Consider the following 14,379-nt stretch of genomic DNA (forward strand, 5'->3'; position numbering starts at 1 on the left):
ACCAATCATTGAGGAGCAGCCCGAGGAGTAGAATTCAGCGCCAGGCTGCGTCAACCATCTTTTTGCTCAGGTTTTGTTCTAGTCTTATGTCTAATGCGCGCTCTGTGTCGGGGTATGGGTTAAGGCGCATGTTTAAGTCTGAGTTTTTACAAGTCTATGTCCAGGTCTCCAAATGCTCTGTTTCAGTTAATGGGTCGCCCCTGCGAGGGCAGTTCCTGTCTAATAGCCCCTGCGAGGGTGTTTATGGGTTGATTTGAAAATCATAATGTGTTTTGGATGTTTTGGATGCAATTCCGGAGGGAAACGCTGCCCCTGTAAGGGCTATATGGGAGTTGCAAACAGGCAACCCACAGAGCCACAGTTGGCCTTGGGTAACTTGCTTTTTTGACTGTAAAGTTCACTTGTACATAATATAATACACTAGCATAGTTTACTGAGCAAAAAAAAAAATGTGATTTCTTCCGAAAATGTCTTCAAATAATCACAATAATTTTGGCTGTGCTTTTCAAAACGTTTCTCACTGAAATAGTCAACATAAAATATTAATTTAAATTCAATATGGCATTTTTAATAGTATCAAATTCTACATCAAAATAAAGAATGTGGATTATTAAGATAGTTGTATAAAAATAAAATGATATATCTTTTTTGTTTTTATTATAATATCTTTTTATTCCCCTCGAAAAAATCGTAATTTTCGTTGATATATAACAAAATTACATATTGTAGATGCAGTTGCATATGTTGTATGGTGAGGTTGTTCGCCTATCAAAAATAGAATGTATCAAAAAGAATCTTTGATTCTCCACGCAGGGAGAAACTTGTCTAATGTGTTGTTTAAAGAGATCAAAAAACTCCTCGTAGGGAATATTGTTATCTGTCTTATATATACATCTAAATAATCGAAATATACATTTGTACTGATAAATAAAGCAAAAACTATAAACATGTAAATCAGGCCCCTCAGGGCCAGTTATGCTGTGTGATCCATATATGGACAGTGGTAGTATTGATATTGATCACCGTCCCTTTGCTCTTGTATCATCCATGTACCACGAGACCGGTTCGCAACTTCCTTGGATAGTTGATCTGCAATCTGGTTGTGTTCCCTGTAGATATGGCGACAAACAAAATGATCAAAATGTGCAATGAATCTATGTGCCTCGTCCAAAATAGGTCTTAGAGAATATGCATGATAGATTGATGTGTTGTTTATCCAGTTGATAACATTCTTGGAGTCCCCAAAGATTTGTATATTTCTGCAATGTTTCTCCATGGCAAAGTGTAGGAGATGTCTAAGAGTGATCAACTCAGAATAATTATCGGTGCCCCTTCCCAGACCCATTTGGATTTTAAAGCAGTGTGAGGTTGAGAGGTATAGGATAGCACCCCCCCACAACATGCATCCTATGCAGATCCATCGAAATACGCCCAAGGGTGGTCTCGGTTGATAGCCTCGAGGACAATGTTCGTAGAGGCAGGAGCAACATCGTCGTCAGGGATGGAGTTATAGGTGGCCAGTATTCGAGCAGAGATGGAGGGCCAATGAGGAATGGTATTATGGAATATGTAACGGTTTCGTGCTATCCATATCGCCCAACAGAGGAGGAGGGGTGGGTTCCTAGCCTTATTCGGAGCAGCTGATGTCCACCATGATATCCATGCACCCAAAACAAATGTGCCCTGCATTGACAATGTATATTGATGGCTCAAAGGGTGGTGTTCCAGAGATCCACAGTGACCGAGCAGGTAAGGAAGAGGTGGTAAATAGATTCTGTGTTGTTCTTGCATATGTAGCACCAGGAGGGACCATGAAGAGCTCTCTTGTTCAGGTTGTCCCCCGTCAGGACCTTGTTTTTTAGTACCGTCCACTTAAACAGTCTCATTCTGGGGGGCGCCTTAAGTTTCCACAGATGTTTCCACCAGTGTTCCACAGTCGATGGTCGATGGTTGGCAGTGACACAGAGGTATCCTTCCTTTGTAGAGTATGTATCATTTTTTGCATGGGCCCATTGATCTCATATTCTCCCTCTGTGATCCTAATATGCGATTCAGTTAATGCAGCAATGTATTTCCCCCCAGTGATGATGCCAAATTTGTGGGAGATGTAGACCATGAGCAGTCTTCCATGCCTGTTGAAAAATGGTGTAATTCTCTGGATCCGCAATGTGGTTAATATTAACGATACCTGTATTATTGAGTAGGTGCATCAATTCCTGTGGGAGCCTGTGTGAGCTGCCACTTCCGATCCAAGGATCTAGTCCAATGCGCACCCTTGAGCCAGATTGTATTTTCCAAGTGATCCCATCTCGGATGAGGGTCAGGGAATTTATTACTACTTTCCATATGATAGATATCCCAGAGTTATTCCAGTTGGGTCGTCTGATCCAGTCCATCATATTGTGGGGATATACATATTTCGAGTATGCCACCCTTGTCCATAAACTGCATGTAGTGACCAGTTGCTATCCTAGCTTAAGAGCCAGTGCAGTAGAGAAATCATCGAGTGTTTTAATTCTCCAACCCCCTTTTTATTATAATATCATATCATCTAAATATATTAAGTTTGATATAATATTATATAAAATTATAAATCTAAAATAAATATATATATATATATATATATATATATATATATATATATATATATAATAGTTATTGAGTATATATGGGGAAAATAATTACTAAAACAATAGCAGAAGTTTAAACTCAACATAAAATTTTAAATGGTATCAAACTCTAATAAGTTATTGTGCAACATCAAGATAGAGAAAAAAAGGAATTACTAATTAGTTGCAGAAAAAGAAATATATATTTATATTTGATAGTTCAGCATTAAAAAATTTATATTTTCAATTTTCAATTTCACTCTAACCTCCTATCATATATTTATATGAATAATATTAATATAATATTATCAATTTATATCAATAATATTAATATTAATATTAATATAAATATAATATTATCAATTTATATCAAAAATATTAATAATTATATTAATAATATTTATATCAACATTTTATACAAAATTAAAATTTAATATAAATTAAATTATATATATAAAACTAACATTATTCTAAAAAAATCAAATAATATTTTTTATTATTTTTTAATCAAATTATAATGTTAATGATAAATTACATGATACCATATATTAGAGCAATATAAATCTATCTTAAATCATTTTTACATGTCATTTGTTTTTTCATTTTCCTTTTAAATTTTTTCTTTAATACAATCCCTACAGTTATCAGGTATAAGGTTGTTCTTTTCCTTCCCATTCTAATTCTGTTTGAAACAAGTTTTTTAACACATCCTGGATTTGTGTATATAAAAGTGGGTGGAGCCAGGGAGCACTGTTGCTATTGAGATAGCAACAATATAATGCAGAAAGATAGGCTCCAAAAGCTTTAAGACATAGAAAGGAACGAAGCATGAACAACTGAAGAATACAACAAATCCACCAAGAAAGTGATCACTTCACAGGGAAAGTAGTTATAATTTCTTGCGAGCCAATCAACTATGAACCGTCAAGAAATCTTATGTATGCCAAATTTGGATTTTCTTACTAATCTTCTTCGCATTTAGCCTATACTAGCTATGTTCTTTATCCGTGTTACAAGTAAGAACTGACAAAGAATGCATAACTTTATATTCCAGGTATTAGCTACGCCTTTCAACAAAACGTAGACAGTAGATCCAAAGAATCTCAACCTTATTTGCAGAGAAAAGATTGTAGCCATAAGATTAAGAAACCGTAGATTGAAAATACTTGTGTCCCATCATAAATGTGAGATCATACCTGGAAAGCTTGTGGATTCGGCTGTAAAGAAAAATGATCACCCGACTCCCATAGCTTTCGGAAAGGCCCAATAAATATTTTTCAAATTTCAAATCAGACTTATCTGAGATACTCTGGCCATATAAACAGAGCCCATTTGCAGATCTGGGTATTTTCCCGATAGGAATTTTGCAAACCCTTGCGAGCCCTGATCCATATTTTTTATTGCCTCTACAAATTACCATGGAAGAAATTGGTGTGGACAAATTAGCACGAATGTGGATAGCGGAAGGGTTGGTAAAGAGCGAACAGACAAGTTATTGAATAAGAAAACCCCTCAAAATGCTAGATCTGAAGCATTCTAACAACAATCTAGATTTACGCAGTTGGTGAGGGTTTGGTTCTACGCCTACATATCTTCTTAGGATGAGGGTTGAGCGCAAGGTTTTAGGGAAAGGGTTTAGGCTTTTTATGCCTATGCCTCTCCAATACATGTGGCATTGGCCGTTACCGAACCCTTCGATATCCACATCTGTACAGTTTGAACACAACAATTTATTCATAATATAAGAAAGCAGCCCTGGACTTGCCAGTTTCTTCATATTTCAATGAAGTAGTCCCCAGTTTGAGAGTAGGCAGAACAGCCTCTGCCAGTCGAGACAACAAGAAGCGGATCCGGAGTGAGAGCTTGCGAGAGGCTATAGTTATAGGACCCGTAAAATGGAATCCCTAAATACAGAATGCGTTCATTCAAGCGAGCGAGGTACGTGTTTTTTCTTGAACCGTGGGATTCCGCGTTTGAAAAAAGCTACTTTATTCCATGTTTATCCAACTTTTCGTGAGTGGTTAACACGTCCGCGCTGAAAAAGTAAGATATTCGATTCTGCCATTTCATTTTTATTTTTATTTTTATTTTTATTTTGTAAGCTCCGGAGATGCTTTTTATTTTCATTAAAATATAAGCCATTTACATCCACATATAAATAGTTAGGTGGCCTCAACTTGTCTAAAAGGAAATCAAGTTGTTGGCCACTTAAAGGCATGATAAGTCATCTCGTGGCAAAAAATAATAAGTCTTTCTACCCAAATTATATAGGTTTGTATATCTTTATCTTGTCCAAACACTATTTGCCAATGAACATATAAAACGTCATTCTAAAAATTAAAAGTTACTCACATATATACTAATTAAAATTGAAACCATCTAGTAGCTTACTTTTCTCCCTCGGCAAATGCAGATTCTACTAGGGTCGGGTCCTTAACATTGGAACCCAACGGTACTGTTTGCGAAAGAAGGCAAGGAAGGTGATCCTCAATTCGACATAGGCGTCCATCTTGTTTTTGTAGTTGGAACTAAAGTTTCTGGAAATCCTGCTTATAGTTGGGGAAGTCTTGTACCGTTGTCGCCATACTCACTGAAATCTGCTCCAGGGCCTTGCCTAGGAGACTTTTCATGGTCCAATACAAATATAAAGTCTGTTTGAACTGGGTAACTCGCCCGCGGGTATGCCAGGGGTCTGGCACCATCGCCTGCTAGTTCTCCATCTCAATATTCGTCGAGTCCGTCTCGTGGTTCAGATCAACTTCCCACTCCATAACTAAATGCCTAATTTCCTCGTTGGTCCCTTCACAATAGCAATGGCCGCATCGTTTATGATATTGGCTACTGGTTTGCGGCCCCTTGCTTTGTCCCCTAAGGAGCTAGGTTGTTCCTCTTGTGCAGTCACCTAAGTTCTCCTGCCACAACCCCTAGCATTCGTAGCCCGTGCCATTGCTTCAAGCTCACAGTGCCCAGTGAAAAGATGGGTGTGGTGAGTTGCCTGTACAGGTGGTAGCCCGAGCCCAGAAGCCTTTTGCTTCTAGGTGACCCTACCTCCCCGCGCATTTGCCATGGGAGAACGAAACAACAATTTTCGTGATAAAAAATGTTGAACCTTTGTCGATCTTATCCCATACACCTCATCCTTGTTGTCCATCCCACATAAGAATTCATCTTCCACACCCCATAACCAATTTTCATAGTAGCTAGAAGAAGAATCTCAAACACCACCATGACCCACAACATTAGTATAATCCCCAAACCTAGACCGTTGTAGACCTTCGACTGTAACCCCGCGGAAACTTCAACAGAGGCCAGGGGCACGGGACTTAGTGAGGACTTTGGTCCCCAAGGTTTTAGGTTCAAGTCCTTCCTAGGTGAACAATGTAATTATATGTAATATAGACTACTGATAGCAGTATGAGTCAGTGCTTTGGTCCCAAGGTTTTAGGTTCAAGTCCTTCCTAGGTGAACGATGTAAACAATGTAATTGTACAAAAAAAACACAGATATTTGTATCATGTAATTAGAGCTCAACCATGACATTATAAGGAAATTGAGATAGTGAGAATCAAGTGGTTAAGGTAATCTACGGAATTAAAGGGGTTTTATTATGATTAATAGGTTGGTTATGTGTTTCTTACCAAAGTATGCCAACTACGAGTTGTTAAATTGGTAAACTAAGGTATTGATGTAATCTTTATTAAGTTTAAGTTTCATCAACAATATGTGATCTATACATGGTTGTAGATATTTATTGTATAGTTCATCATAATATATTTGTGAAAACAGATTGAAATTTATACTATGAAGGGTAAATTTCTTTTAGATTTCAGATTTGTTATTAATGTTTTGTTGTTTATGCATGTCAGAATAAGGAAATATAATCCCTCACAAACCACAATGAACACCAAGATATGTTATGGGAAACATTTCCATGAGAAAATGTAGTTGGAAGGTGAGGCTACTCTACTCTCTTTTGTCTAGAATGGATATCATGCATGTATAAAGAAGACAACACTCTTTATGAAATTCCCTGAGACCTTTGGCCCATGGGCTCCTACAGAACACAAAACCTCTTTGTTATGCTTTCCCTTTATCTACACTAACTACTTTGCTCTATTATAGAACAAAATGCAAGCAAAAGAATGGAAGTCATTTTCCTCCTAGTGCCCTGATTATAACACAACTCAATAGCCAACTAGGGCCAAGGGATAAATTTGAGTCATTCAACCCTCAAGATGAGTTACAATTCAACTCTTCTAGAGTCTTCTTGATAGTCCCCATGTGGCTAGCCCCTTTTCCATGAGTAACGAGGATTGATGTGGCATCCTCTTGAATTATTGTGGTCAAATACAATAGGTCAAATTCTGGGAGGCATAACTTTTGCATTTGAACCTGATTGATGTGATTATTGCATCGTTGGAAATTTCTTCGAGTGTAGAACAACATTACAAATCCCAATGCTTAAGCGGGAAAATTTTACCCAAAAAAAACATCATTTAAGCCCTCAACTGAAAATTTTCAGACCCCAATTCTCTAAATAAAGTCTCGCCAATAAAATTGCTCCTATAAGCTAATTCCTTTAATTTTTGAAAACATCGAGACAAATGACAAATTATGTAGTGAAACAATCCAAATCAACATAGTATAATATTTTTTAATATACTCTAAAATTTGTGATATTATATAACTTCTAAATATGATATAATAAGGTTTTTGGTTGAAGTAACTTGGACTAACATGTCGTTGTAATAGGTTAAAATATATATACACACTATGTATATACATAGTGCATGTATATTCACATATTTTATTTACAAGGCATGACATTGATTGAGAATATTTTTTTTCAAAAACATGTAGATGGGTAGAATGATAGCATAGATGGCTAATGTACACTCAAGTAGATTGAAACTTATCAAGGGCAATTAAGATGGGTAGTTGGGGGAGATTGGGTATTAGGGACTATTCTGCTTTTGAGTTGCCTTTATAAATATCGATTAGGAAGTGAGCTCAATCCATCTTTATTTCAATGCCAGGCCCAATGGTGGAATTGCATCACTAAAACAAGGGAGGCTGCATCATAGCTAGTCCCTGCCTTTTGCTGGGAGAGCCCTAAGTGTCGAACAACTCAGCCATATAATAAATGACAAAGGCAATCAGCGAAAGCTTTTCGCTATATAATAAACGACAAAGGCAATCAGCGAAAGCCAGATTTATATCATCGTTGACCCACCAACATGAGCAAAGGTATAGATTGGAAGGCTAGCTCTCTGAACTTCCTGTAATCACTAACTTTCTACTCCTATGAATGATTATAGAGAAGTCTTTTCAGTTCTTTCTTTGTAAGGTGTACAAGAAAACTTGGTCTGTCCACTATGGAAGGTATAGATATTTCATGAAAGGTGACTGTGGTTGAAGGCATTTTCGACTTCACTTACTTTGAAATTGTCGGGAAACCCTGAATCCAACAAGTTGTCTAGTTTTGCCACTACAAAATCAGACTTAAAGTGCTTTGGCTTAAGTTAGTAAAATATAGAATTGAAATGCGCTAGTCTTCAGTTTGGTCTTTAGTTCAAGTGACCTTCCCTTGCTAGCCAGCCATTGATTGCATTGCCATTGCCAGTTAGCCAACCAGAAAGAGTCCAAAAGAACAAGGACAACAGTTTCAGATGAATAATTTGCGGTTTATACTCCCAAGATCCAAGAATCACCTGATGACCAAAGAAGTGATGACCCATGCCATCCATTTTGTATCATCATTTTACCCGCCATGTATTAATATATAGATCTAAAAGGAGGAGTTGTCTCTCGTACTGGATATGATAGTGATTTGGATGAGACCCTCGGATGCCTGAAAATCGAGCTAGATTGGTACTGAAACTTGGTCATTTCTCTAGATTCAGATCCTCCGAAAACAACAGGGTTTTTGAGCAATTCACATGCCATGTAAGAACTGTTTAGTCCTAGGAAAGAGGCATTGCCGATAACACTAGTGTTTTCAGGCTTGTTGAGCAATTCGAATGCCATGTAAGAACTGTACCCTGCTCTAACGAGGAAGCAAAAGATTGATTTGGGACCAATTTGTCTCTTCAAGGACAGGGAGTTATAAAATCTAAGAAACAGAACACCTGAAAACACCTCCTTCAGTGAGAGTAGGGTCACAGTTTCATATGAATAATTTGTTGATACATTAATCCATCTATCCACTCCGGGTTTACACCCTCAAGATCTAAGAATCACAGGGCTTCAGTTTTGGTAGTTCAAATGCTTGGGAAAAGAAAAACGATTCTTCAAGAAACACAGAAAATGTCAAGCTGATGACCAAAGAAGTGACGACCCATGCTGGATATGCTAGTGAGATGCCTGAAAATCGAGCTAGAATCTCTGTCATTCTCGTTCGTGGGGTGATATGACCTGAGCGAATGAAGTTGCATTTTCATTAGTGTTGAAGATTGGTACTGAAAATTTGAGTATGGTGAAAGCAACATTTGAAAGGATACAACTCAATATAAAAGCAACTTACGAATGTAGGTAGTTGATTGCCACTAAACATGCTCCACTCTAACCAGTCGGGCAATTACATAAACACGACCAAAAGGAAATGGTTTCCACTTTATATAGAAAATGTGAAATTTGCACCTACGTATCTCATTCTCATCAAAGTAATTTAACAAAAATCCGTAGCTGATATTTACAGAGTAATCCTGAACTACCATCCTATTTCACCTATAGCAGGGCTAGTAGTAGTACCAGCCCTGAACTCATAAATGGAAGAGAAGAGCTAGCCCAAGCTTCCATGTACTTGTCCAAAAACATCTAGAGTTGCTAACGTTGTTGGGTAGGATGCTAACTTAACATTCCAAACTAGTTCTAGACACCAGACCTTTTCCTTCCTCCATTAGAAGTTGCATTGTTGGAGGTTCTTGAGCCTTTGGAGTCATGTCGGAAGTAGAAAGTGATCCAGGATGATATTTCCAAGGGCACCGCAATTCCACCTGTGGAAATCACTATGAGATAGCACTGCTTCCACTTGTTCGCAGGTCTCAGAAACTCAAATCCTTCGAACATGTTCAGTATGCTTGAAACAGAGACTGTATAACCAAGGCTGTGATGACATATACTCCAATACTTCCAAAAATTTTCTCTTTTCTTCAGCCTCAGAAATAGTGCAAATACCTGCACGCCAAATTTCCAAAAGGAGATCAATGACAAACTCTCAAACTAATAAGTAGTTAAAGATAAAGAAAATGATTAAAGAACCAGCAGGTCACTCTTGCTGTCCAACCAGGTACATTATAGTTGTGGCCTTGGCCTTCTGTTTAACATCCCTTCAGTCATGATGGTTGTAATGTACACTTACACTAGCATAGTTCACTCATCTAAAACAGATTTTGATATGCAGCTTGAAGTTACTTATCTTGAATTTCAATATGTGGTACATTGGCCAATTTATGTTACCAGGAACAGAAAACAGAATGGCAAATAGGAATGGCAAGAGAAAGGGCTCGAGGGTTTTGAGTGATAAGAAAGGTCAATCCCCTCCTAGCATATAAAATTGATTGGTAATGTATTAGCAATAATTAGTGTCAAGATGGGAATAGGAACCAGAATGAGAAATGGGTTTATTGGGCAGGTTGTTGATATGCATCTTTCAATGTACCTCAAATGCACACCCAAAAATACCAATGATGAAACCCCTGTCCCTACTGCAGCAATTAGAAAAAGATCGGGAGAGAGTAAGTTCTGAATGCAAAAATTGCAATTCCGACACTTTAATGCTGGCTATACATAAGTGGCCCAACCAGCCACAGGTAGAGCATAGCCCACAGATAGACAAAATGCATGAAGGTAGACCTTTCAATTTAAAGTTCAGCTTAATCAAATAGAATCTTTCTCGACAAATTTCCTAAAAGTAACCCTCAACACATAAAAATTTCATCAATGTAATAGGCACCAAATCCTAGTTCATCACATACTAGAATTCACGTTTAATTTCAGCCTCAAGGAGCATAGCATATATTCACTTCATAGTCTCACTAAGCTGCTAATCTTGAATACTCTGATTTATCAGAGCCTTCATGTTTTGAACTCATTTGTGTTGATCATTTAATTGATCCAAAATTTGTATAAATTGTATGAGCGCCCGTTTTATCCCCTTTCACATGCTTCAGTACAAGAATGATGGAGAGTGTGGATAAGGTTATTCATCTACAGCCTTGATTATATGGATGTAACAAAATTCCTCCAAATTCACACCATGGTAATTTTAGGCTTCTGCAATTAATTCTTGTAAATCTGGTTTCGATACCCTGAAATGCAACAACAAATCCATTATGCTCTTTTTTTCTCCTTGCAAGTTAGTGTTCCTCCAAATTAACTATATTCTCTGACAAGCATATTGCCCTCATAAAGCAAGTTTGTTATTTACTTACAGTAGCATCTTGCATATTATACTTGGCCAATAATTCATAGGGACGTTGAGTTGCATCATACGCCTCTAATTGAAACAACTCCCATGTCTTCTGCTTTAAGAATTAACTTGAAATCCCTTATATATAAACTTTCTTGATTTAATTTGTTATTTAAAATAATCTACGAACTTATGAGCTTCTACTAACATATTGTTCTCTTGTTTTACAGAAAACACTATGATGTGGGAGTTGCACATATGATGTCAGATTGACAGATTGTGAGCATCATCAACTACAAAACAAGTAATCAGAAATTGAAAACCTAAAACTTTTGAGTTGCAATCAAAATAAGAAGTTTTTTTTTCTCTGTAAAAACTAATTCTATTAAGAGGAAATATTGTACAATAAGAAGTTACATCCAAGAGAGGCAAGAACACAGGCTGCCGGTAAGGATATGCTATCCACCTCGGCCCCTAAACGAAGAAGAGAAGAGAGCTGAACTGAGCAAGGGAGAAACAAGAAGAACAGAAGAGCGAGAACAAAACAGAGGATTCTACCCAACATGTGTAGAATCAACTATTCGGCATTTTTTCCCTTTCTTTTTCCCAACTTTGACCCAATCAGGGGGAGACTGATGAACCGGCATGATTTGCAAACTGAGCTGAGCTGTCGGGGAAGGCTCCTTGTCTGAATCCGAGGTGGAGGATTCATGAATTCTTTTCTGTGAGATTGATGGGACGGATAAATCCTTAGGATCAGTCGAAGGCGGATCCTGAGCTGGCTTCGCTTCCATTCCTTCCACTTCCTCTTCCTCTTCATCCGAGCTGAAATCAAAGTCATCCATGGGGGGAGGATCATGAGGCTTCCAGCTTTTGGATTTCTGCTTAGGCTTTACTTTCTTCTTTTGGGCCGCCATCGTGGGACAAGAACTCTGAAGGTGCCCTGTGAGATGGCAGTTTCGGCAGCGAAAGGCTGTGTTCTCGTAATCCAAGTTCTGAGTCCAATGGAAGTCTCCGATTTTGAGATTGATCTGGTCAGGGAGACCTTTGCTTATATCTATTTCTGCACAGATTCTGGCAAAGGTGTATAGGTCCTTTTCCCCTCTAGAGACATTTGTGTCTAGAAAGCGTCCTAGAGAATTGTCGATCCCTTGGAATACAGCAAAATGCCATAGGTGTGCCGGGAGATTTGGAAGTCTGACACAGATAGGGAGCTTGGTGATGATTGTTGAAGCGGGATCGAAATCTGGGAACCAGGGGGTGAGGAATAAACCTGCTGAGCCCCAGAACCATGGGCCTGCAGTTAAAGCTTTTTGGTAATCCACATCAAGAGCAAACACTACGATGAAGAAGCCCTTTGAGCATAACAGCACCTGGCAATCGTTGGTCCAGTTAGAGTGAAGCCATTGGTAGAGGTCTGCTGTGTGTGGCCATAGCCCATTGAACCTACAAATGATAGCGTGATCTGCAAGATTTTGGGTTAGCTCATCCAGCGTTGGGTGCATGATTTCGATGGAGGGGGTTTCCTCCAGTTTGTCCACCAGAAAGGGCTTGGGAGCCTGAGCTGGTGGAGCTGTTTTCTTAGGCATCTGAGCATGGACAACTTCTTTGTAAGAAAACGACTTAGCTGAGGATGACTGTCCTGCAACTCCCCCTCTCAGACGTAGGGTAAAAATAATGGATGCATTTCTCTTAATACTGTAAAAAGACAGGGGGAGATGATCCTCGAGTTGTTTACCTTCGTGGAGAAGTCGTTGAGCTGCAAAGGGTATACCCAGCTTGAGATCCAGAGCATGTTTGAGGTCCAGCACAAGATCCGACGAGCTCACCCACTGTAGCAGAGTTTTGCCAGAGATGAGCCTGATCAGGATTTGGAATGCTGCTTGATCCGTTTTCTGCTTTCCTCTGCAGATCTGGGATGAGAGGAATCTGGTGCATGCACTGCTTGCTGAGAGCCCAATCTGTGTCTGATTCTTTTTTCCCTTCGCCGCGCCATCTTTTTCAGGGCCTAGCTGAGCGCAGACGGTGGCTGAACATTGCAACCCGCGAAGGTTTCTCAAAGCCTCTTCAGAAAAACCATTCTGCGTGTGGCTTGAGATCAGGGTCCTCCGTGAGACCAAATCTCTGTATTGCCTTTCGTCAAACACTTGCCGCGCATCCTCCCTGCTTCGGCATTTTGCATATTTTTTGAGACTAAGGTTTCCCGGAGAATTTTTTTCCTCCAATCCGCACATCCTAGCATACCGCAGGGACGTGGATTGTTCCAGAGGAAAACATACATGTTCTATGACCCATCTCCCCGCCCATAAGCGGTTTGGGAGAGAGCGTAGGGTATCCACAGACTTTAAAAGCGATATCTCAAGCAGCTGTTGTTCCCCCTGTAACCAGAAGGCGTATCCATTCGTGCCGTCAGAAATGGTCCTGTGGGGTTCTTGGGAAGCACCTTCACTCGTTAAGCAAACCTGAAATAAATCGTGGATACCAAAATCTGCTCTTCCGCTGGAAATGACTTCTGTTGCCTCTGAGCTGAGCGGATCCAGAGTAGTGAACAGAGCCACATCGAAACCGGAGCCAGGGAATCCAAGCACGAAAGGGATGAGACTTGCCCGAGCTGCGCCGTCCAGGGAAACATTGGAACGCAGGGAGAACCTAGCCGAGCACGCCATTCTTCTCCGTAAGTTGTAATGAAATATTTCAAAATAAGAAGTTACAGAAACTATCTTTGTACAATTAATTACTTGATGAAGCATTGAAAGGTACACTTAAAAAAGACAAATTGCATTCAACAGCCCATTAATAGTAAATAGTCTTCTCCAGTAAAAGGATATAGAAACAAAAAGCAGGCTTGAATCACATTTAACAGCCCATGAAGAGCAAATAATCTCCTCTCAGAAGAAATATATAGCAATAAAAACCTGGAAAAATTACCCAAGCAAGCTAAACGCTGAAAAAACAGACAACTCTTAAAGTTTCTTAATTTGCTTCAAGGGCAGCACTCTTCACTACCGAGTTTCGGAAAACCAATATCCCATTGCAATAAGTCTTCATTTTATCTTCTAATCGAGTAATATATCTATGAATCTAATCGAGGCGAATCAGAAATGCAATCCTTGTGGTCTCGACCACCACCCATCTTTGTAATTGGGTTTCTCTCCACCTAATGGACTACAAAGAATCAGAATTTTGATATAAAAGAGGACTAAACATACCAAGTAATCCTGCATGGAACAATCTGACCAAATTCTCAGCCAGGGCAGTAATCATTTTTCTGAAATTGCATCATATCCCAACAAATTCCTTCAGAGATTCAGCCCTCTATATTCAAAATTATGAATTGGGTTCTTCCAAATTCACTACAGA

The 14,379-nt window shown here is 38.9% G+C and overlaps 1 protein-coding gene across 1 annotated transcript in view; it reads right to left on the reverse strand.

The window, feature by feature from the left end:
* Window positions 1–4,564, reverse strand: part of LOC149165890 (uncharacterized) — a 125,581-nt gene extending 121,017 nt beyond the window's left edge. The window contains exon 1 of the mRNA XM_089432415.1: window positions 3,806–4,564. Within this exon, the coding sequence (XP_089288541.1) occupies window positions 3,806–4,029 (224 nt within the window). The 5' untranslated portion in view covers window positions 4,030–4,564. The remainder of the gene's footprint in view (window positions 1–3,805) is intronic.
* Window positions 4,565–14,379: the final 9,815 nt, after the last annotated feature.

The sequence above is a fragment of the Pinus tabuliformis genome, chromosome 5_1, assembly GCF_031772625.1.
Source record: "Pinus tabuliformis cultivar Carrire ecotype Pingquan chromosome 5_1, CPIR1, whole genome shotgun sequence".
In the NCBI taxonomy this organism is placed as follows: domain Eukaryota; kingdom Viridiplantae; phylum Streptophyta; class Pinopsida; order Pinales; family Pinaceae; genus Pinus; species Pinus tabuliformis.